Source organism: Humulus lupulus, chromosome 3, assembly GCF_963169125.1.
Source record: "Humulus lupulus chromosome 3, drHumLupu1.1, whole genome shotgun sequence".
Classification (NCBI taxonomy): Eukaryota; Viridiplantae; Streptophyta; class Magnoliopsida; order Rosales; family Cannabaceae; genus Humulus; species Humulus lupulus.
Window position 1 is genome coordinate 280,186,193 of NC_084795.1, and position 25,562 is coordinate 280,211,754.

At 38.4% G+C, this 25,562-nt stretch overlaps 1 protein-coding gene across 1 annotated transcript; it reads right to left on the bottom strand.

The window, feature by feature from the left end:
• Positions 1–2,549: 2,549 nt before the first annotated feature.
• LOC133825777 (uncharacterized) lies at positions 2,550–4,202 on the bottom strand. The gene has a single exon (XM_062258679.1). The coding sequence runs from the start codon at positions 4,200–4,202 to the stop codon at positions 2,550–2,552; it is 1,653 nt and encodes a 550-aa protein (XP_062114663.1).
• Between the last annotated feature and the right edge of the window lie 21,360 nt (positions 4,203–25,562).

Here is a 25,562-nt window from a genome sequence, read left to right on the forward strand (position 1 = left end):
AATCAGGGCGGGGCCCGGTGGATACATGTGTTTGCTTAGTCTAAATGGTTGACTTATCTATTTGTGGATTATCTGTTATGATAAAACTGTATACATTGCATATGTTATGTTCTGCATGAGTTTTCTTGCTGGGCTTCGGCTCACGGGTGCTCTGTGTTGCAGGTAAGGGCAATGACTGAGTCAACCAACCATGAGTACGGAGAGCGTGAAGCGACGTGTACATGTTTGGTCTGCCCGACTGCTTTGGTTGGGGGTTTAATCGAAAATGGCTGTAATAATCTATGATTTTATGATTTCTCAACTGTAACCTTATTTCAAGATGTAATTAGTTTTCAAACCTTATTTTGGGATCCCAAATGTTTAATAATAGAAGTTTTAATGAAATGACGTATTTTCAAAGATTACAGCCTTAACTTTTAATTAGTCACACTTTTGTTTCAAAACCTCGGTTAGCGAGGCCATTGCACACTGTTTTGTCTTAAAAACTCACTTAGTAACGGCTCTAAGGAAGTAGGGCGTTACAAAATTTAACAAATATTTTATTTACTCTAAAACCAATTATTTAGTATAACGGCAAATAGAGGTCGAACCCAAGGGAACTATATTCAGTTTATTATTCACAAAAGCTTAACAAAGTTAAATTGGAAAAATGGGGTTTTGAAAAGTAAAAGTAAAAGCAAGAATTAAGAAAACAATTGATAGCAAGAAGAGATTAACAACGATTTTAAAGACGGTTAAGAATTATTCTCCACCTCAGACAATCATGCATGATCATCAATAATAAATATTATTCCGATTCCAATTAAACTATTAACCCCGCAGATAACGCTTAAGCAGTCAATTATCCCAATCTCCCTATCACAATCAATTACGACTTAGCGCTCAATAATCAATTCTTTTTACCAAACAACAAACCTATTAAGCATACAATTCATTCAATTTAGTAAAAGCATTAACAACAATGGAGATAGGTTAATCTAGGCAATAAATCAATGAAGCATTTAATTCATTTAACCTAGGTTCTATTCTTCATCACAATCAACAACGCTTTTGACCACATCATCAATTGCAATTTATCACAAACACTTAGAATCCTAAACTATTAGGTGAATAGAAATTCTAAGATGACAGTAAAATAATGCAAGCCCTAATTAGTTGTACACCCTAACAAGGAATCACAATATTTCATACAATAGGCATAGAAGAATAGAAGCAATTTAACATTATGGAAATCAAGAACAATATTCACATCTCAAATCAAACATTCATGTCTGGGTTTTGAATAACCCTAAACCTAAAAGAAACTTAGCCAACAATCATGATGAAAAACATAACCAAAATCAAAGAATAGAAGAGTTTAGAGAAGAAGAAAACTATTGAAAAAGTTGAATGCGATCGTCCTTCTTCTCATGCGCTCTCTCTGTGTTTCTCTCTCTAAAATCATGTATCTCCAACTTCCTTCACGAATATGACCTAATCCCCCTTTTATTTCCCGTCCAAAAATTAAGAAAAATCGAATTTAAATTTGAATTCAAACGCGTGCCGCAGCAGCCATATTTCCTTGCCGCGGCACGAGGCTTCAGATATGCGATATAGGCTTTGCGTGCCGCGGTATGTAACTTTCCTTGCCACGGCACGAGACTCTCTGTTTCTCTTGTAACGGCAGGGACTTTTCCCTGTAGCGGCAAGCTCTCAGATTTCTCGTACTTTTGTTCTTTTCTCGATTTTTCTTCTCTTTAACACTTTACTCCAATGGTTAGAATCCTACAAAATCATCATTCAACCAAAAATCATCAAAAATATACAATTATCCTTAAAAATAATGATTTAGATTAAATGAAACAAATTAACAAAACGATTCTAACTATCCCCAAACACACTACTTATGAACACAAAATCTGATAAGTTGAAAGGTAAACTTTATACAAAAATATACTTATCAAATTCCCCCACACTTGAACTTTGCTAGTCCCTTAGCAAACCCACTAGACTCTAAACAAAACTAAAAACTAACACAAAGGCGGTCTCACTGAATACGATGATTGTCTCAGAGAATTACACTAAAATATTATGCTATAGTGACTTTGAATTTCATAACCATCAGATTTTCAACTCCTAAATTGATGAACCACTTGAAATTTGTCTTAAACCACGAGTTATAACAGTCATACTTACTAGCTCACTTGAATCAAGATGAATTTATACATGTCGTTTTATTCATTTTTTTTTTTTAGCAAATTAGCCCCTCATCAGAAAATGAGTATATATATATAAAGGACAACCACTCCATAGACAATAACCAATTACTCTCCACTAATATAAACACACAGAATCAAAAATCAAAAGGTCTTTACCAGCTTGTAATGTATGGCTAGGGTGCAGGGTAGATGAGAAGGATACATTTAGGCTCATATTACACCATAGCATACCTAATATAGACTTTATTTACTTCTTTTTTTTTTTCTCGTTTTCTACTTTGGATCTTCTTCCCCAATTCCCTCATAGTTTTCATACATTATTGATCTCTCTATTTTCCCCCACACTTATTTTCATGCAAGAAATTTTTTTACTTTCTTGGATTTTCGCAATCTACTAGGGAATGGTGGAGGGGTGATATGTGAGGTCACGGTGGGTTTAGGTAAAGATGCTGTGATAGGTGGGTCATTGTCATTTGTGGGTGGTGGTGGTGTGTTTGGTACAGGAGGTGGTGATGGTACTTTAGGTGGGTCATAAGAGGTGCCACTTCTCAAGGTTACTGCACTAGCATTCTCTCTAGGGTTCTTTTCAGCCTGAGAAGGGAGTTTGCCAGTGTTCTGCGTCTCACCCCTGCTCAAGGATGTTGCAATCTGCCCCATGGTGTTCTCTAAATTCTTCAATGAAGCCTGGGTCTGCTGCTGGAACTGTATAGTATTACTTGCAAGAGCCTTGATCAAATCTTCAATAGAGGACCCTTGACTCTGAGTAGGAGCAGGTGGTGGTGGTCGAGGAGCATAATTCTGTGGAGGTCTCGGTTGATAGGTAAACCCTGGTGGCATATTGGGCCCTGGTTGCGCAGTTTGTTGATTACCATAACGAAGGTTAGGATGATCACGCCACCCTTCATTATAAGTGTTTGAATATGGGTTGTACCTCGGTCTAGGTTGACCTGGAAATCCTCCAACGGCATTGGCTTCTTCAGTTGACACTTCAAAAAGGGTAGGACAAGCATCAGTTGAATGCCCTACTAACTGACAAATTCCACATGGCCGCACCTGTTGGCCTAGAGCTAGTTGTTGTACCACGGCAGTTAATTGAGCCAATTGTTGACCCAGCTGATTAGCATTAGAGGTGCTCACTTCATTAGCTGATTTAGGCGGTGGAACAGGATCTTGACGAATGCCAAACTGTTGTGAGTTAGCAGCCATATTAGAAATCAAGCTCCTGGCTGTAGCAGGAGTCTTATCAACTAGTGCACCCCCACTGGCTGCATCAATCATACTCCTGTCCAACGGCAGTAATCCCTCATAGAAATATTGAATCAATAGTTGCTCACTGATCTGATGGTGAGGACAACTAGCACACAACCGCTTAAAGCGCTCCCAGTAATCATAGAGTGATTCTCCCACAGCCTGCCTGATGCCACAAATTTCTTTCCTTATACTCCCCACTTTAGATGCTGGAAAATACCGCTCCAAAAACAAGGTCTTCATAGTGTTCCAGGTCTCCACAGTACCAGGGGGGAGATAATACAACCACTCCTTTGCTGAATCCTTTAGAGAGAAAGGAAAAGCTCGGAGTTTTATTTGTTCTTCTGTCACTGAGGCTGGCTTCATACTGGAGCATACAATATGGAATTCCTTGAGATGATTATTCGGATCCTCACCAGGCAGCCCATGGAACGATGGTAATAGATGAATGAGGCCCGACTTGAGTTCAAAGTTCACATCAAGGGGTGCATATTGAATGCATAGCGGTTGTTGATCAATATCTGGCGCAGCCAACTCTTTCAACGTCCTATTTTGTGCCATATCTCTGTAAGATGTAATAGAATCGTCTGAATCTGAGTCGTGAGACAATAAGGGCATTTTCACAGGATCCACTTGATGAGCAAGACGTTGAAAGAGTGGATTATCAGTAATAGTCCGCGAAGTCCGAGAAGAAGATGAAGTAGCAAGATACTGTTTGATTGCCTCCAACCTGTTCTGAGTGTCTTCGCCAGACATATAACTCTAAGATGCCAAGAGAAATCAAGTTAGTAAGCGTAAACCAATATGAATAATAAAAAGAATTAAATAGTTCCCCGGCAACGGCGCCAAGAATTTGATGCGTGTCGTATTGCGTACCAAATTTAACAAATATTTTATTTACTCTAAAACCAATTATTTAGTATAACGGCAAATAGAGGTCGAACCCAAGGGAACTATATTCAGTTTATTATTCACAAAAGCTTAACAAAGTTAAATTGGAAAAAGGGGGTTTTGAAAAGTAAAAGTAAAAGCAAGAATTAAGAAAACAATTGATAGCAAGAAGAGATTAACAATGATTTTAAAGACGGTTAAGAATTATTCTCCACCTTAGACAATCATGCATGATCATCAATAATAAATATTATTCTGATTCCAATTAAACTATTAACCCCGCAGATAACGCTTAAGCAGTCAATTATCCCAATCTCCCTATCACAATCAATTACGACTTAGCGCTCAATAATCAATTCTTTTTACCAAACAACAAACCTATTAAGCATACAATTCATTCAATTTAGTAAAAGCATTAACAACAGTGGAGATAGGTTAATCTAGGCAATAAATCAATGAAGCATTTAATTCATTTAACCTAGGTTCTATTCTTCATCACAATCAACAACGCTTTTGACCACATCATCAATTGCAATTTATCACAAACACTTAGAATCCTAAACTATTAGGTGAATAGAAATTCTAAGATGACAGTAAAATAATGCAAGCCCTAATTATTTGTACACCCTAACAAGGAATCACAATATTTCATACAATAGGCATAGAAGAATAGAAGCAATTTAACATTATGGAAATCAAGAACAATATTCACATCTCAAATCAAACATTCATGTCTGGGTTTTAAATAACCCTAAACCTAAAAGAAACTTAGCCAACAATCATGATGAAAAACATAACCAAAATCAAAGAATAGAAGAGTTTAGAGAAGAAGAAAACTATTGAAAAAGTTGAATGCGATCGTCCTTCTTCTCATGCGCTCTCTCTGTGTTTCTCTCTCTAAAATCCTGTATCTCCAACTTCCTTCACGAATATGACCTAATCCCCCTTTTATTTCCCGTCCAAAAATTAAGAAAAATCGAATTTAAATTTGAATTCAAACGCGTGCCGCAGCAGCCATATTTCCTTGCCGCGGCACGAGGCTTCAGATATGCGATATAGGCTTTGCGTGCCGCGGTATGTAACTTTCCTTGCCGCGGCACGAGACTCTCTGTTTCTCTTGTAACGGCAGGGACTTTTCCCTGTAGCGGCAAGCTCTCAGATTTCTCGTACTTTTGTTCTTTTCTCGATTTTTCTTCTCTTTAACACTTTACTCCAATGGTTAGAATCCTACAAAATCATCATTCAACCAAAAATCATCAAAAATATACAATTATCCTTAAAAATAATGATTTAGATTAAATGAAACAAATTAACAAAACGATTCTAACTATCCCCAAACACACTACTTATGAACACAAAATCTGATAAGTAGAAAGGTAAACTTTATACAAAAATATACTTATCAGTGCTGGATACTATTGTCTCGGATTCTCAAAGTGCTTTTATCCCGGGTCGCTTGATTACATATAATATCATGGTCTCATTTGAGATCATGCACTATCTCAAAAGAAAGAGCACTGGAAAAGTTGGTCAGATGGCGTTGAAGCTCGACATGAGCAAGGCCTATGATAGGATTGAGTGGCCTTTTTTGGAAGCTATGCTCTTGAAATTGGGCTTTGATCGATGGTGGGTCCAACTGATTATGAATTCAGTTACATCGGTGAAATATTGGATTCAAGCTGGAGGTTGCTCAATGGGTCCTATTATTCCTACTCGTGGGATTCGGCAAGGGGATCCATTATCCCCTTATTTATTTATTCTATGTGTCGAAGGTTTATCTGCCCTAATTAATATTTTTGTTCGTAGAAAGTTGATTAATGGCTGTCGTGTTGCTAGAGGCGCACCAAGTATATCCCATATGTTTTTCGCAGATGATAGCTATTTGTATTGTCGTGCGTTGGAGGAAGAAGCTATTCAAGTTTTGAACCTCCTCAAGTGTTTTGAAAGTGCTTCAGGCCAGAAGATCAATCTCTCTAAATCTTCTATTTTTTTAAGCAAAAACACCAAGAAGGATGTTAAAATTCGGATGTGTTCCATCTTGGGTATGACGGAGGCTGATGTTCATTGTTTATACTTAGGATTGCCTAATAGGATGAGTCGTACAAAATCTGCTGTGCTTGGTTTTCTTAAGGATAAATTGAGGAAAAGGATCGAAAATTGGAATGGGAGACTTTTATCTCAGGCAGGGAAAGAAATTCTTATAAAAACAGTAGCTCAAGCAATTCCGAATTACGCTATGAGTGTCTTCTTGTTGCCTAAAGGAATGTGTAATGAGTTGGAGCAGCTAATGTGTAATTACTACTGAAGGTCATCCTCTAAGCAAAGCAGGGGAATAAATTGGATGAGATGGGATCGCTTATGTGAACCAAAAATATTTGGCGGACTTGGCTTTCGACGGTTGCATGATTTCAATATTGCCCTTTTAGGAAAGCAAGGATGGAGACTCCATGTTCGGAAAGATTCTTTGGTTAGCTGTGTGTTCAAAGCTCGTTACTATCCTAAGGGTTCTTTCCTTGGAGCGGATTTGGGGAATAATCCTAGTGTAATCTGGAAAAGTATTCACGAAGCTCAAGAATTGGTTCGAAAGGGTGGTACAATGGTTGTTGGTTCGGGAGAAAATATTAATATTCTTGGAGACCCTTGGCTTCCGGATCGTGATCAACCTTTTGTCATGTCTATTCATCCGGGGTTACAGGGGAAATTTGTTAACAGTTTGATGAAGACTGAGGAAAAAGCTTGGGATGAAGATGTACTCAAGGACCTATTTACGGAACGTGAAAAGAATTTAATTTTGAATATCCCTTTGTTTGATTCTGTTACGGAAGATTGTTGGCAATGGAAGGGTGAACATTCTGGTATCTACTCAGTCAAGAGCGCCTATTGTATTATTCAAGATTTGAAAGGGGTTGTTCATAGAGACAATAATTCTGGTTTCTGGAGGGAATTATGGAATCTAAAAATCCCACCTAAAGTGAAAGACCTTGTCTGGAGGGCTGCTTTAAATTGCCTCCCAACTCGGTTCCAACTTGGCTATCGTAAGATAACCCTCCCATCTTCTTTCTGTCCAAGATGTTCGCGCTATGCGGAAACCATTCCCCACTGTCTGGTGGGTTGCTAATTCGCCATGGCTTGCTGGCGGTATATTGGTCTACCAGTTATTTCAATCGGTGACAATTCGTTTGATGGGTGGCTGCAAGACCGGTTTAAAGTTTGGGGTGACGATATGAGGCATATGGCGGTTATGGTGTGCTGGGAATTATGGTAGGTTAGAAATGAGAAAGTCTGGAAGGATAAAAATAGATCTGTGAAAGAAGTTATTGCTTTGGCTAGAGGTAGTTTTGATCAATGGAGGTATGTTCATGGGGAAGGGACTAAGCATTGGTCCGCACCAGCAGGCAACACGATCAAAATCAATGTTGACGCAGCTGTCTTTCCTGATCTAAATAAGTTTGGCTATGGATGGGTGGTTAGGGATGCCTCTGCTACTCTTCTTAATGCTCATACAGTTAGTAAAGATGGGAGTATTGATCCTGTTCTTGCTGAGGCGATTGGCGTGAGGGAGGTTCTGAGTTGGATTAAAGCTACTGGTCTCCATGATGTAGTTGTCAAGTCAGATAGCTTAGTCACAGTTCAGGCTTGCAGAAATGCGGTTAAGATGCACTCCATGTTCGGTTTCTGTATTGATGAGTGCAGGGCACTAGTCTCTAGTTTACATAATGTTTCTTTATGTTTTGTTAAGAGATCTGCTAATCGTGTTGCTCACCATTTGGCACGAGCCTCATGTTTGAATGTTGGTTGCAGTTATTCGTTAGCTTCGGCTCCGAATAATTTGATTGATGTACTTTTTCTTGATATGGCTTAATGAAATTGCTGATTACCATTCAAAAAAAAAAAGTTCATTGTTTCCAAAAATGCCCTTCTCATTATTTCTTTCATCACTCTTTTTAGCTCCCTTTTCTCCTCCCTCTACCACCATGGCCAAGGCTGATGTACCTCCATCACCACTGTAATGATCCAAATTTCCTAATAAGGTTTGGGACCTTGATTAGGAGACCGGGAGGGCCATAATTGATTTATTATGATATTAAGTGATCATATGCATGTTTATGTGAATTATATTATAATATGATGGTAAATGCATGCATATGGGTGTATTTATAATTATAAGGGCATTTTGGTAATTTGACCGTTGAGGGCATAATTGTGTATTTTGGTGCATGTTTGTGATTAATTAATATAGCCATATTATAAGGTGGATTTGTTCGAGTTATTCAGCATGAGACGATCTTTGAATATTAATTAGCGGTTTAGTCATAACGGGATTAAGTTTGGGGCTCAGGGTGAGTCTCGGGATGTTGAAATGATTAGAATGTCGCCGGGAATAAAAGGGTAACGAGATTTGAATATTTGGTATTTGAGAATATTGAGAATAACGGGAATTGAAGGGTGTTAATTATAATTAACAAGATAGGCAGGAAATGACGTTTTTACCCTTGGGGGTCTTTAGAAGCTTTTATTTGACCTAGGGGCAGTATGGTCATTTATCAAACGATATGTATCATTTAAAGGATGTAGAAAATGTAAGAAAAACAGAGCATCATCATCCTATCTCATCTCTCTCTCCCGTACCTTTCCTTCTCTTCTTTTCCTTTTCTGATTTTTGACCTCAAATTGAAGAACCAAGCTAGGAATCAAAGCTTGGAGGTTATAGACTTAGTTCATCCATTGAGGAGGATTCAAAACTAGCTTGGGTTGGATTTCATCCAAGAATTTCAAGTTATACTCTGTTTTTCCTTTTGGTTTTTCAGTTGAGAATTTGATGTGGATAGTTGGAATTAAGGGATGTTTTTGTGTAAAGTTGATTGGGTTTTGATGAGGGTGTGATGTAGATGAAGTTTAGGGGTTGAATTGGATGTTTGGGTGATGTTTGGGATTGGTTTGGAGGGTTGGTTTCAAGAGAAATCGCAAGGAGGAAGAACCAGAAAGTTTCTGGTCTGTAATTGGCGCAGCAACGCCATTTAGGGGGCAACAGCGCTAGGCAGGGCAGAGAGCTGGGCCTCTCTGACTTGGAAATAGCACCTCAATGCCATTTGATAGGGCTGTAGTGCTGGTCCATTTTCCAGCAAGCCTATTTTAGGGCTCGGAATGACTCTTAAGGCTCGGGGATGGGTTCCTTTGCCCCGTTTGAGTATATTAAGATTCCCGAGAGTGTGGGATGGATCCCGGGAGTGAGGTTTTAAATTATAAACCTTTTTATTATTTATTTTATTGATGGGATTCCATATTTGGTTATGACTAGGTAACCGCTAAGGAACAAAAAGGTTGATCGTTCTCAAGGGTCGTTCTTTTATTATTTCTCGCTCGAACCCGAGGTAAGAAAACTGCACCCTGTGTATATGTGACATGCATGGTTGTTCCTGATGCATGTTGGATTATTAAATGTGGCATGCATGATTATTGTTGAGGCATGTCAAGTGGTTAAATATGATGCATGTGATGCACGAGAAACATGTGATTAGGGCATGCTATGATTATTGAATATGAGATTGTTCAGAGCTTGAGCCTCTATGTTTATGCATGATCCTAATTGTGCTAGTATTTGTTGAGTAAGCATACTGAATGCCCTGTATTCAGATATTGAATATGTGATATATGTTTGGTGGCATTGCTTACTTGTTTATGGCACTGACTAGTCAGGGATACTGACCTAAGAGTCAGAAATGGCATAGCGTCATGAACGCAAGGCCAAATGAAGATTAGATATAATCGATATCAGCGTTGAATGGCTCTACGACATTAATGCTGGACCGACGCTAAGGTCGATGAACTTATAAGCGCTTGCCTAGTCTAAGACTAGTTACTAGAGCCAGGGCCTATGGCCCAGGTGACCGTTTGTCACATGGCTAAGGAACGATGTTCCAAGGTTATGACTCTATGGTCATGAGGAAGGTTATGTTGGTGACTAGTCACCATGCACCTATCCTGTTTGAACTAATAAAAAGTTCACTTGTCTATTAAGCCCCGGTGACCCTATCGTCACAAGGCTAGAAATGGCTATACCCAACTTAGTGACTTTTGCGACTGTCACCTATTTGTTTGGACTGAAAGTCCTGGATGATTATTATGATCATTGGTTGATGTGTTATACTCAATATTACGTTTCTATATTGGGCTAAAAATCTTGGATGATTATTATGATCATTGGTTGATGTGTTATACTCAACATTACGTTTCTATATTGGGCTAAAAGCCCTGGATGATTATTATGGTCATCGGTTGATGTGTTAAATCAACAGTACGTGAACTCATTTGCCTGCTTGAATAGGGCTATATCTGCTAGGCGTGTGCCTTATGATTTGATGACATGTTATTACTGTTCATGAGCATATTAAGTTTTCTTGCTGGGCTTCGGCTCACAGGTGCTATGTGGTGCAGGTGAAGGCAAAAGAAAGCTGGACAATCCTTGAGTTGGAGAGCTTAGGTGACGATGTGTACATATGCGGCTGCTCGACCGCCACGGCCGAGGGTTGAAAGAGGAACTAGGGTTAAACCCTGTTTTGCCGCTTAGATCGGCCTGTTGTAAATACTTTCTTGTAATAGACTCTGAAATTATATTTTTGGGATCCCAATGTGTACAGTAAACGTTCTGATGAAACGTTACATCTTAACCAAAATTTTTAATCCCTAAACCGCTAATCATACTTAGTTACACGATTTTGGCCAAATGACTCGATTAGCGAGTTTAGCACTGGTTACAAGGCACACTGTAACGGTCCCTGGAGTTTGGGGCGTTACAACCACCCACCAACCTCCATTCTTTTCTTAATTTTTTTCTATTTTTTTATCTCTTCCCCCCCTCGATTTCTCTTCGTTCTTAAGTTAAGAAGAAAACGCACCAAGTCAAGCTTGAACATTGCCTCACAAGTACTAGAAAAGAGACTTAGATGCAGTACCGATAACCACAAAATCTTTTGCTAGTTCCCTGCATAAAATCAAGCACAAAATTAACATCAATATATATTATGCTTTGTTTTCAAACAAGTCATGAAGTAGGAAACTGTGAGAGTCAGAATCCCATGATCCGCAGGGGGAAAGACCGGGTAAAAGCTATGCAATCTCACATCGCCTGGGGAAGGTCAAGTGTGATGATTCTAAGACTGTGTAGGTATTGGACTACACAGTTGAAGATGTCTTAAATGGATTGATGGATACTACCTATGCCAACAAGATGCATCTTCTTTTCGATAGCACATCACTTGAGAACTCCAAAGTTAAGCGTGCTTGACCTGGAGTAGTCTCATGATGGGTGACCTCCTGGGAAGTTTTCCCAGGAAGCGTGCGAGTGAGGACAAAGCACGCTGGAAAGACTCGTGTTGGCTTGCAGGCCAGTCGTCATTCCAGGAAGCAGCAATAGTGATGTGGGGTGTTACAAATGGTATCAGAGCCAGGTTGACCCAGCCGGAAGTGTGGCCGATAAGGATGTCGGACCCCTAAGGGGGGGTGATTGTGACAGTCAGAATCCCGTGATCCGCAGGGGGAAAGACCGGGTAAATGCTATGTAATCCCACATCGCCTGGGGAAGGTCAAGTGTGATGATTCTAAGACTGTGTATGTATGAGACTACACAGTTGAAGATGGCTTAAATAGATTGATGGGTATTAACTGTGCCAACAAGATGCATCTTCTTTTCAGTAGCCCATTACTTGAGAACTCCAAAGTTAAGCATGCTTGACCTGGAGTAGTCTCATGATGGGTGACCTCCTGGGAAGTTTTCCTAGGAAGCGTGCGAGTGAGAACAACGCACGCTGGAAAGACTCGTGTTGGTTTGCAGGGCTAGTCATCATTCCAAGTAGCAATTATAGTAACGTGGGGCGTTACAGAAACTCTAAACTCAAATGCACCTAAATCACAAACAACTAGGATTGTTTTATAGAAACATACAAAGTGCCTAAAATTGACCAATATACTCACTTAGCGAGCTCCAAGATTTACATTAAAAAATAAAGGACATGAATATAAATGACTACATTTCACCAGTGAAGGAATGGAAAAAAAGTAAAAGGTAGAAAAAATTGACTGTAACAACCCATTTAACAAGCTTCTTGATTTGCATAAAAGCAGGAATCTCAACCAGAGTAAGGCCCTGGTTGGCTGGGCTTTTAAAAGCTGTTTTTGGGCTTCTGAAACTCCAAAAGACTTTTTGCTACTGGTTGGGTAAACACCGAGTTTCAACTTTTACCTTTAAAATGCTCTTTTAACAAAAGCCAACTTTAGCAGCTTTATCAGGAAAAGCTTCCTGAAAAGTTAAAAGCAGAAGTAGAAGCTCATCCAAGCAGTGCCTAAATTTGAAATTAACAAAATGAAACAGGTCCATATCTTCATTAATGGGCACTAATATGAGATTAATAAGATAAAAAGTAAAAGTGAAATCCCAATTTATGACATTTAATATAAAAGAACACTCATTTAGGGATGACTGAAAAACTTAGGGTCATCACCACCTATGTAACGACCCAAATTCACTAATAAGGCTTAAGGGCCTTGATTAGTGTGCCTGGAAGGCATAATGGGAATTTTGTGCCGTTTTAATGATTAAGATGCATGATTATGATTTTAAGCATGTTATATGACTATGTGTATTATGCTATGTGATTTGTACCACATGGGTGTGGTGGTATCAATGTGGTGCACGTGCTGAGACGGTCCTAGAAAGTTAGATAATGGTAACTGGTGATTTGGTAACCTGCATAACTGTTAGTAACCATAGAGAGTAACAGGTTTTGTTGGAAAAGTGGTAGAATTGTAATGTTAGTAAAAGGACAAGTGTGCCCTTGAGGTTTAGTTAGAAAGGGATATTTATGGAGGGATAAAGTGGTCTTTTGGCAGTGAATGGGTGAGTTTCAGCTGAAGGAAAATACAATTACGTATAACACTTTGGGAAATTGGTTTATGCTGAATTTTGGAGACCTAGAAATAGAGCAAAAGAAAGATAAAAGAGGGAAGCTGAATTTGGCTCTTGGAGGGAGAATCAAGGGGATTTGAAGTTAGCAATCAAGCCTAGGCCAGGAATACTCAGAGGTAAGGATTTATCTATGATTTGTCTAAGTTTCAAGTCTGGTTTTTAGAGGATAAGCATAAATTGAAACAAGTTGGTGGCTGGTTTTGCATGAATTCAGAGTTGGAATAATCAAGAGAGAAGGTGGTTTGAAGCTAGAGGTTGGACTCTCCATTCAAGGTAAGGATTCTGTGTAATTGTAAAGCTTATTTCTATTATGGATTAGGGAATTTGAAGTGTGGTTTGGGTTTAGGTTTAAGTTTTTAACTTTCTGGTTTGAGTTACTAAGGCATGGAACTCAAGAGTGAATTTTGGGAATGATTGTGTAATTGAGCTAGGGTATGATGTTTCTAGGTTGTTGTGAGGTTTATTAGGGGTTTTGAGTTGGTTTTGGGCCTTAGGTATGAGTTTGGAATGATTTGGAATGGTTTGGGTTCGGGAAAAACGTAAGAGAAAACCCATAATTATGGGCTCGCGAAGGAGCATTGCGGCGCTGTTCTTGCGCGCTGCGGCGCAAGGCTGTTTCTGGGCAGAGTGTGTTCTCTGACTTGCTGGGCGCTGCGGCCCTATAGGGCTGCGCTGCGGCGTTAGGCCAATTTCAGGACATGGGAATTTGCAATTTTGAGCCTTTGCTCCGGGGGTTCGGGGGATGCCTTCGGTGCATTGTTTTAGGGTTTTGGGGGTTCCGAGAGTGTGGGATTGGTTCCGGGAAGTAGTTTTGGATTGATTAGTGACAAAGGATGTTTCATTTGTGTTGTGATTAGGTCTTTGGAGAGGCTCGGGGTAGAGGACTGTGCTCGCGGCTTTGGGGCATCAAAAACTAGTGAATTGAAAGGTAAGAAGATTGCACCCAGTTGTATGATTGAGATGGGACTAAGTGCTCCCAGGAATTGTGCCATGTCAATGTTGGTATTACGCCATGGGACATGTAAAAGCGGTCTAAGAGTACCGTACATGATATTAGCGCACAGGGCGCAGATTGGCCACTGGTAGCCAAGGATAATGGGATAACAGAGGGAGCAGCCCGAGGGCGCTAGCCCTAGTTATCATTTGTGAATTGTGTATGTGATGAACTGATATGCCTAGTATGTGGAATACTTGATTATACTGACTGATGATATATCTGAGTTTATGTGATGCTATGTGAGATGTTGACTTGTCTGTTAGTTGTTCATGCTCTGTTGTTGTTGTGTTTTCTTGCTGGGCCTTGGCTCACGGGTGCTACGTGGTGCAGGTAAAGGCAAGGGCAAGCTGGACCAAGCCTAAGGTGGAGAGCTCCGAGGTGGAATGTACATAGCCAGCGGTTCGACCGCCACGGTCAAGGAGTGGACCAGGACAGGGATCACTTAACTGTTGTTTTGCCTTAGTATGGCCGGTTGTCGTACATAAAACTTGTGTCTTTTGTAAATGGTCTTTGAACTTAATATTTTTGGGATCCCATGTAACGGATGATACTTCTTAATGAAAATGTAGCTTTTTGAGACCAAAACGTTTTTAACCCTAGTTCCTTTAAAGTTTCAATAACACGATTTAATTTAAATGACTTGACTAGCAAGTCTGGCACTTTGTAAACACACAGTGTAACAGTCTTGGCTATCCAGGGCGTTACAACCTAAGTTTGCCATCATTAGGAATAACCACTTTTTAAGACCAAATCAACAATATTATCGAAGCCCAGATTGGTCATCCACTTATATCCATAAAAAATGCAAATCATCATCAATAATCGGACATACCAAAAGCACCAAACATCAAACGCTTATACAAGTTTTAATCAATATAACTTTCAATCAAAATGTAAACCCAAAACACTAATAAATACCATCAAACGTGAGAGAGCCCATAATTGAACTCCATGTCTATTCTACACAGCTCGAACCATCTGAAAATTCCCAAAAAGAAAATCAAAATGCCTTACTTCCTCATATATATATTTTTTTATGAGGAAGCTTTGCTTTTCTCAAAATTTTTCGAAGAAGACGAAAAGGGTAAATATTTTTCCTCAGCTTTTTTTCTTTTCTTATTTTTCCTCGACCGCCTTCATCTCCTCGGCGTATCTGGCCTCGACCGCCTTGATCTCCTCAGCAAATCTGGCCTCGGTCTCCTCGACTCGGCGCTTGCTGTGTCCTATGGTGAGGATACCCTGCGACCAGAAAAAGAAAAGTAAACCAGTCAGGAGCTATTAAAGAAAGTATTGTTCGATTAAAGGAAAAAGAAGAAACACACTTATGTTGAGGACTTCAGATAGTCTGCGACTGATGACCTGGCTGTGCGATAGCGGAGGAAGATGAGAGAAGGCTTCTTGTCTATGGCGGTGCTTTGAAAGCCTTTGCAGTTTCTCATAAGTAGCGTTGAAGGCGCTACTCAGTGGGTCGTTGCCCGAGGGTCTCCTCGCCTGCTCAGGGGGGAGGCTACTGCAGGGAGGAGGAGGAGGAGGTGTCGTATTTCTGGAAGGAGTGGGCGCTGGGGGAGGCGCTGGAGGATCCTCTATTCGAGCCTTTTTCTTGAAGGTATCCTCTCCCCTCGATGTCTTTTGCTCGCTCTCTTTTTGCTTGCAGGAGCTTCGGCGTTGGTGTATATGTCGAAGGCTTCCTCAGAAGGCATGACTGCAAGATAAAAATAATCGATCAGACAATATAATTTTTTTTTAAAAAAGCAAGGAAATAATGAAGAGGGGAAATTCTAAGTAATATACTCGAGCTATTATTACTGGTCGATATATTATTTATAGAACTACTGCTACACTCACTCTCTACCTCGAAGAAGTCTGAATTAAAATAACTGGTCATAAATTTAAAGTTGCCTTCCCTGTCAAATAGATGACAGAGGATGGGCAAGCTATCTAAGAGTGAGAAATCTATATCATTCTCGTCCGAAGATTCAAGTACATGGCCGGTGTACTCCGAAAGTTTTTGCTTGCCCCTCCCATGTTGGGCAGAGGCAGCTGCAGCCCGAGGGTTGCTAGAGGGTTCCCGGATGGTAACTCCCGTTTCCCGCCTCTCGGGGGTTGTGACACATTTTGCTATTTCTCTGGGATTTCCTCTCCAGTGGCACTCCCCGCGGTGGACTCCCTCACTTCCTGGTGAGGTGCCAAAAGGCCGACTAGCCTCAGATTGTTCTCAGTGACCAGCTCCTTAACGCACTTCTCAATATTCGTCATGCTGGCCAGAGTTGTGATCCTCATCTCCATCTATGGAGAAGGGTCTGGTCGGTACCATGGACCTAGACACAACATTAATGTTCTAAGGATGGTAAAGGAAAAACCAATAAAAAGAAACGACCAGAGATTAAGAAATTTACCTCCTCGAGTGAAGGCCAGGTTGTCAGCGACGAGGTCTGTCGTAAGGAAGTACTTTCCTACATTGGATTTGTAGGTTACGTCACTCAGGAATATGCGAGTAGATTCCTGATGGAAAAAGTGGAAGAGCCCCGTGTTGTTCTGGTTGGGGTTGGACTTGAGATCAAACAGGTAATTGATCTCGTGCGGTGTAGGCACATGCCACTTCTTATGGTTGTAAAGGATATAGAGTGTTGATAGTACTTTATATCCGTTGGGTGTAATTTGGAAGGGGGCGACCTTGAAGTAATTGGGCACCCCTTGGAAAAATTCATGCAGGGGCAAATGTGGAACCTCGACCAGGCGCTGAAGGCGCCTCCAGGCACGTTTTCCCTTTGGTTGGGTTTAGGCTTGACTAAGGTAACCCCGGGAAGACCGTACTTCTTGAGGTATCTTGTCACCGTCCTAGCTGATATGACACTAAGAGGAGCGACATACCAGTCTACCTCTGGTCGAAGGTCGTCGCGAGGCCGGGCTTTGGGTTGAATTTCTGGTGGTGCAACATTTATAGGTTGAGGATCATTTGACAAACCCGCGTTGTCAGTTGCTGGTTGGTTAGAAGGAGATGTGGTGGTTTTCTTTTTCCTACGAGCTGTGTGTTTAACACGACCCTTGTGTGGTTGACGGTCTGGGAGCTGGTAGTGGGGTTTTTTTGAGAAGATGGAAGGTCAGAAAAAGGAAGTGGCGGTTGTTCTTGATCTTCGAACAGCAACGCGAGAAGATCGTCATCTATTGGCCTCTCACCGCCCCAAGGATCTTGCATGATTATATGAGAAGAGTAAATGGGAAATGAGAATCTACGACCAATAGATAGAAGAAGAAGAAATGTAAGGATAATGTTGCTCAGGTATAAAAGTTAAGCTTTTATACGACCCGCAACATCCTAGCATAAACACTAAAAACATGCAAACAGTTTCGAAAAGCAGATCAAAAAGTGGAAATGAAAAGTTTTTTTAGGAAAACTTTTTGATTCCGAAAAAAGGCGGGAAAAACCCAATTTTTTCAGAAAACAGTAAAATTGAGTTTTTACTTTGATTTTGGGCCCTAAAACAGTATTCCTATTTCCCACAATACTTTCTAAGCCTCACCTAATGTTTCCTACTACCTAAAACTCTTATTCTATCTTGTTTCTGCATACAAACTCGATCACCCAAAATTTTTCTCAAGGACGCTAAGAACACAAACCAGAAAACTTACGAAATTTATTCTAGATTATACAACAAAGAAAACGAGTTCTGGAATTTACTTGGATTGCGGTTTTCAGAGAAATCACAGAAGTGTTGCTCGGATATGATCAAACGCTTCTCGGATCCCCGATGTTTTCTGGGTTTACTCTTAGGAAGTTTTTCTGAGTTCTTGAAGAAGGAGAAGAATACGGTAAAAAGTTAAAAGTGGGAGAGGTGATGTATTTATATAGATTGTGGTGTAGTTAAAGAGGTAATGATGAGGGCAAGTTTTCGATGCATGGGAAATCGTATTATTCGTCGAAATATTTTCGGGAAACTGTAACGGTCATGATTGCTTACTTTTTCGAAAATGTGCTAATAGATGTGATAGGTCAGATGAAATGCTAGTCAAGTAAGTTTATTAAATGCTGGTCGCAGTAAAATAAACTTGGGGGCAAATATTTACCCAAAAAAAATTCACCTGATGATGTGGCAAAATTAATAAGCACATGGGATGCACGTGACTATTCAAGTGGGTATGTCCTGTTCAACCATCGACCAGAAGAGAATTCACTCAACAGAAGTGTAACGAACTAATTTCTCATAGATTACCGAGAACACAGCGTTGAGTCATAATCATAAATATTGCTCTTTTATTGAATAAAAACTTGAAAATAAATACATACTTGGATCCATGGTTTTACAAAAATAAAATAATTGTCTTTAACATAAAAATGAGCAACATTTAAATAAAACTTTGAAATAAACTTTCTTTAATAAAAAAATAAATAATCAGGCTCGCTTGATTTTCCTCGACTATATGGTCCCCACGAGTACATCACGAAGCTCTTAGGTCCCACTTGCCACCGACCTTTCTATCATCAATTTCTTGAAATAACAACATCATAAGGAGTGAACTTCTAAGCCAGTAAGGAAAATACAAGCAAGAGTTAGTCATATAATCAAACATAACATAAATTCACAAGAGTCATACAAACACAAATATCTAGGTCATATCATAGATTAAGTCATAATTCTACATCATAATCTAAGTCATAAATCATAGGTCATAAGTCATAATCATAACTATAGGTCATAGATCATAATAACAAGTCAGATATAATAAAAAGACAAGTGTTTATACAGGGGTGGCAATTAGGCCCCGGACATAAGTCCATCATACATCAGACATCACTTAGGTCTGTCATAAAGTTTTGGCAACCGAGCCTACCGGACATAGTCCTTCATACATCATTGGACACCTTAGGTCCAGACACACTTACCCCTTTATTGTACCTGAAATATTAGGTCATACAAACATAAACTATATCATAAACTACATAAACTAAGTCATAATACTAAACTATCTAATTTTCCTTACCAAAAATTGGAATATTGGAGACAAGAGCGGGATTGAAAACTCCTAAAACCAAACATAAGAAAACCACAAGTCTATAATGAAATGAAGTTGAAAAGAAGATCTAACCCATCAAGATAAGAACTTACCAAAAACTTTATGTTTAAAAGAAATTGAACACCTAACCAAAAGTCATTATCACAAGTTAGGATTTGAAGAAAAATGAAAGAATAATAGAAACTATAGTGAACTAAACCTGAAGACCTAAAAATTGGAGATCAATGACGTGGAAATAATGGTGACAAATGGCATTACATGGTCCGTAAAAGACATATTAAATAGTCAATAAATACATTGACTCCTCAGAGTTGTGATAAGGTGACCCGATAGACTGACGAAGAATTTGGACTGCTTGAAAGATGTCATAACCAAGCCAAGTGCACCTTGGTCCGAGGAAAGCTAAGGAGAGTGCATCCTAGGAGGCTAAGGAGAATGCATCCTAGGAGAGCTAAGGAGAGTGCATCCTAGGAGGCTAAGGAGAATGCATCCTAGGAGAGCTAAGGAGAGTGCATCCTAGGAGGCTAAGGAGAAGGAGAGTGCATCCTAGGAGAACTAAGGAGAGTGCATCCTAGGAGAGCTAAGGAGAGTGCATCCGAGGAGAACTCAAGAGAGTGGTCCTAGGAGACCCCAAGGATGTGGTCCTAGGAGATCCCAAGAGAGTGATCCTAGGAGACCCCAAGGATGAGGTCCGAGGAGGAGAGCCTAAGAGACCTTGGTCCGAGGAGAACTCAAGAGAGTGGACCTAGGAGACACCAAGTCCGAGGGGAAGTCCCGTGCATGCCAAGAGATGGACTTAGATTTTGGCCAAGGAAAGGCCACACACAGTCCGATCGGACCTTAGTTGGAAATGCCAAAGGAAGTTGCCTCGGACTTGTCCGAGGTGAGATGCCAAGGAGAGTGGCTCGGACCACCTTGGTCCGAGGAGAAGGCAAGAGGAGATTGGCTCGGACCACCTTGGTCCGAGGAGAAAGCCACACAAGGTTCGATCGGACCTTAGTTGGAGGAGGTTGGCTCGAAGTTATCCGAGGTAAGAAGCCAAGAAGATTGCCTCGGACCTATCCGTGGTGAGAGGCCAAGGAAGTTGGCTCGGACCACCTTGGTCTGAGGAGAGCCAAGCATGCATGACCTTGGTCCGAGGAGACCCATGCATATATCACCTTGAGCCAAGGAAAGCTTGGAGGAGTATATCTGACCAATACTTGCATGTAATCAACATGCATGTGTTTAACGAGGAGGACTAAGTCAAGATTCCCAGAAACAACTTCAACAAGATATGCGGGAATCTCTCATTCTTCCCACAAATGGGGGGTTTGTTACATTTTGAATTTTGAATGTTTCTCTGTAATTTAAATGTAATAAATATAATAAAATATCCCGGCTCTAGGGGATACCGTATGTATGACCCTAAGCCTATAAATAGAGGGCTTATGGGATGAGAGAGGGTCTTCTTCTGCTTCTTCTTTCTAGAGAGAGAAAATTTGGGTCTGAGTATTCTAGAGAGAGAAAGTGCTGATATTTGAAAGGATTCTTGTATTTTTGCAATCTGTACTGAAGAAACTCAGTTGGCTCAGTCCATCTGATCTTGAGTACAGATCTATAATCACAACTCTAAGTGGATTAGGCTATTACCGACTATCGGGGCTGAACCACTATAAAAATCTTGTGTGTTCTTTATTTTCTTTATTATACCGTTTGTGTTGTTTAAATTCTCTTGAAGGTTTATCGTATTTGACGTTCTCACGTCGTTGGCTAAAAACACAGTCAACACCTTGGATAGCTTAGAACCTCGATCTATACCTCAAACACCGAAAATCACACAAAACCTTACTTCCCAAGTGTTTATAAAAGCTTTAGATTTGAAAGCTTTAACCCCAAAACCCTAGTGTTTCTCTCTAGAACGAACTTAGCAGCTTGGAGGCTCTAAATTGTGCTTGAATGATGAATAGAATGGCTGAGTGAAGGATCCTATTTATAGAGTTCAAGGAGTGGAACTAACTCCTTTAAAATGAATAAATAAATTATTAAAAATGAATAAATTTGAATTATCTGTTCAGCAGATGCCTAGAACTCGGTCAAAAACGTTCAGGAACGAGTCAAGGTTGTTGAGGGTGATTTCTAGTGCAGAATTCTACGAAAATTAAAAAATTGGTCATTGGAGCCGATATATCGCTTAGGGTAGGCGATATATCGCCCCTACCATGATCCTGAGGGTCCGTGGTTTCAGTCGTGCGAAGTCGACGTGTTTTCCGTATCAATCATAGGCGATATATCGGCCCTTATAGTTGCGATATATCGGCATACACTGATATTTGAAACACGTTTTTGCACATTTCAGGATAATTTGAAATTGATTAAAACTACTTTGACTGAGTAAAACATGATCCTAACAGATAATGGAAGGTTCTAGAGCTTCTAGATCTTTCTTTTAATTAAACTATTCATAAAAAATACTTAAATCCTTAATAAACATGCTTGTGACAAGTGTCATGTTCTTAATTATTCTATCTAAACCTAAGGTTATAATAAATAATATTCTTAGGAATATATTCATTAATAAAACCTTATGATAAAATTAATATTTCTAAACCATAGGTTAAACTTATAAAATTCATAACTATTTCTACGAGTTTCTAATTATACATAGTTGTATTTTAAAAAAAATATTTATTAATAAAATAGTACAGTAGAATAGCATGTTATATTTGTATAAACCTCTCGTTAATTTATTGTTCAATGTGTACTTGTATGTTTTTTTTTTCTTCACTATATTAGTTTATCAGATTAAACAATTTATAGTAGATTTTATGAAGATAGTTATTCAAATATTTCATGAATTGTCACCACTTAATTAATTGTGGTATCTCATTTAATTGAGATAATAATTTGTATATTATATAATTACTATTTGATTTATTAATTGAATTTCTATAATATTAAATATTAGAAGTTATATATATATAAAATAAATTAAGAAAGTGACTTAATTGGTGGGATTGTATTTATATAATTATATTTAATAAAATAGTATATATTGTATTTAATTTTGTAAATAATATATGTGATATTATTATAGGAAATTTTTTAGGTAAAAAATGCCCCTTTTTAAGATATCTTAAAATGGGCCGTGGAGCACTGAAACCGGGCAATGTATTAAGCCCCATTATGCTAAAAGCTCCAAATACTGATCCTGTTGATGATTTCAATTGTATGTATCTCTCTAACATTTTCCTTCTCTTTTCCTTCTTTTTACTTTTTTTTTTTTTCCTTCTTTCGGATTTTTTTAAATTTTTTTATTATTATAAAAAATTAACTTTTTTACGGTTGACCTTTTTACTTTTTCAAATTTAAGGCATCAATTTTTCCTTTCATTTCAGTTTTACTACTTGCTCTTCATAAAAAATCAATGTTTTAATTTTCCTAAAAATAAACAATTAAACATTTTTCCAAAATGAAAAATCTGAAAAATTTAAGAAGATTTAAACAATTAAAGGGTATTTTTGATTTTTTTAGAAGTTTCAATTATTTGATTAGATTCAAGTTAAAGTTTATCTCCCTAAAAAAAGAAGTCATAGATTATCTCTGGTTCAATTGGTGTAGGGCTTTTTTTTTCTATTTATTCATATTAAATATATAAAAAAAGAAACACTTTGTATTATTAGTACAAATTTATGTTAAAAGTGTGCTATTGACACCCCTTCTATTTCCTCTCCTCACATTTATATATTTTTTAACATATTTAAAAAAAAATTAATATATCACTTATATACTAATTACTTTGTTATTTTTAATAGATTATTTTTATTTTATTTTTTTCCTAAACATGCCCCATCAAATATTAATAATCCAAATATCCGAACAAATAACACAACACAAAACAATACAATACGAACAAACTAGAACTTAAAGAAAAAAGGAATGGCACATTTATTTCATTAATAATAAATAGTAAAAGTACAAACAAGAGAAAAAAAATAACAACATGGAATCATATTAATTATAATAATACAAGAATGTCATATAAAAATATAGATGGATATAAATAAAATTAATAACTTTGTTATTAGCATTTTAATGTGACATAATGTTATTAATGTAAATTAATATTGGGTCTCGATCACATATCTTAAATTAAACATATGTGAGACTTCACACTAATAACGGTATGCCACATTAAATGGTGCTAGATATCTTAAGGTGTCGCTTAGCAATACTCTAAACTCAATAGGTACGATAATAGTAAAATTTGCCAGTATTATAGCGATATGTATCATGGTCACGAGCGTGGAGAGGGACAAGATGAGCACGAATGAGGCCATTAGGTGGAAACACTCGGCAGCCAGCAATAGGAAGTCTGGCAATTACCGAACACTTACCAGGCTGCTGAAGGAGAATGGATACCGAGGTTTCTACAACTTTGGCGACAATCTTGAAGGCGCCATTTGGGTCGGTGAGAGCCTTGGCGAGGGTGGTGTTACCGTCGTTGCAGGAGAAGTTGATATTGACACTGTTGAGTTGTGGAAGCACCGGTGCGTTGTTAGGAGGATTAGGTGGAGGAATTCCACATCTTAAGACACCATTAATCTCGATTGTAATCTTGGGCAGTGCACCAGTGATGATGGTAGGAACAGTTGTGCCATTGATTGGCAACGTAGAAGTAGTCGAGCTCATTGTGGAAATGAGCATCAACGACACCAAAACCATTATTGGACCATAAGAATTACTCATTTTGTGGATGTAATATGTATGGTATTAATAATGGTAACTATACTTCTAATGATATTTGGATCAAGTGTGACTCCTTTCTTTTCTTTGTGATGAGTTCTAATGATTTCCAACAAAACCACCTATTTATAATAACATTTTTATTCAATGCATCATTTGATATAATTAATGAACAAACATGTTATGTGAAGTGGCATGTATATATTTATATAGTATCATATATACGAACATATATATATATTTATGTTTGTTATCGTGGATGCACGAACTATAATAATGTATGTAGTAGTCTTATTATATAATAACAAAATCTTTTTGGTATATATTTTGTATTATGCGCACGTCTAGCTAGTTGAACTATATTAATATATGTAATCTATAAGAATAAAATCCCATTTTTACAAATACATATACCAAATAAATAGCATATCAAACCTTATTTTCCAAGATCAAACAAAATCCTTCAATATAAATATACATATGTATTATGTTTTTGAGGATGAAAATTCTCGTAGATTCTTAGATCATTTAATAGCATCTTTTATATATAACACACACCACATATCTCTTATATATAAAAATTTGTAGATAACAGAAATTATTGGTTTTAACAGTTTTTTATTTTTTTTCGTTAACTTTAACGAAATATTCTTCCACTAATTTTCCATCGCCCACGAATATGTGTCTTTCACCATCACTTGACTTTCGGTAGCTCAGGCAACCCTGCATAGAAACACTTATGTGAGTAGTAGCACCAGAATCTATCCAGCAAGTGTTTCTAGGTACAAAAGCTAAATTAACCTCATAACAGATCAACGTAAGAATCATACATTTCTTTACATGCCATGCATGATACTTAATACAATTTTTCTTCACATGTCCAGGCTTGTTACAAAAGAAACAACTATCTGAATCCTTATGTTGTTTCTTTTGGACTGGACCCTTAGCAGCTTCATTCTCAGATTTCTTTTTCTTGTCCTTATCTTTAGAGGCATTGGCCAAGTGAGCACTTTCAGTTTTATCTTGCTTCAACCTTTCTTCCTCTTGCACATAGTGAGAAATGAGCTCATTTAGAGTCTATTTCTCCCTTTGACAGTTATAACTAATTTTGGATTGGTTAAACTGTGCAGGAAGCGATACCAAAACCATAAGAACAAGCAAATCCTCAGAAAGCTCGATCTTAAGTGCCTTAAGTTTTGAAGCCATTTGGTACATTTCCATAATATACTCCCTAACATTTCCTCGACCCTTATACTTCATGGACATCAAGGAAGCCAGAAGTGAAGCCATTTTAGCCTTATCATTTCTAGCGAAATGTTTCTCAACCGCATCGAGGAAATCCTTGGCCTTAGTGATCTCTTCAGATTCTATGCCTCTGAAGGCTTCTGGAATGCATTGTTGCACGATCATTAGACTCATGCGATTAGAACGATCCCATCTCTCAAACTCTATCTTTTCATCAGGAGTGCTTTCTGCAGTAAGAGGTGAAGGTTATTCTTGCCTTAATGCATAGTCTAATTCCATGCAA

Bases quoted from the DNA above. Each gene is read 5' to 3' on its own strand.
- LOC133825777 (XM_062258679.1), bottom strand. From the start codon at position 4,202: ATGTCTGGCGAAGACACTCAGAACAGGTTGGAGGCAATCAAACAGTAT.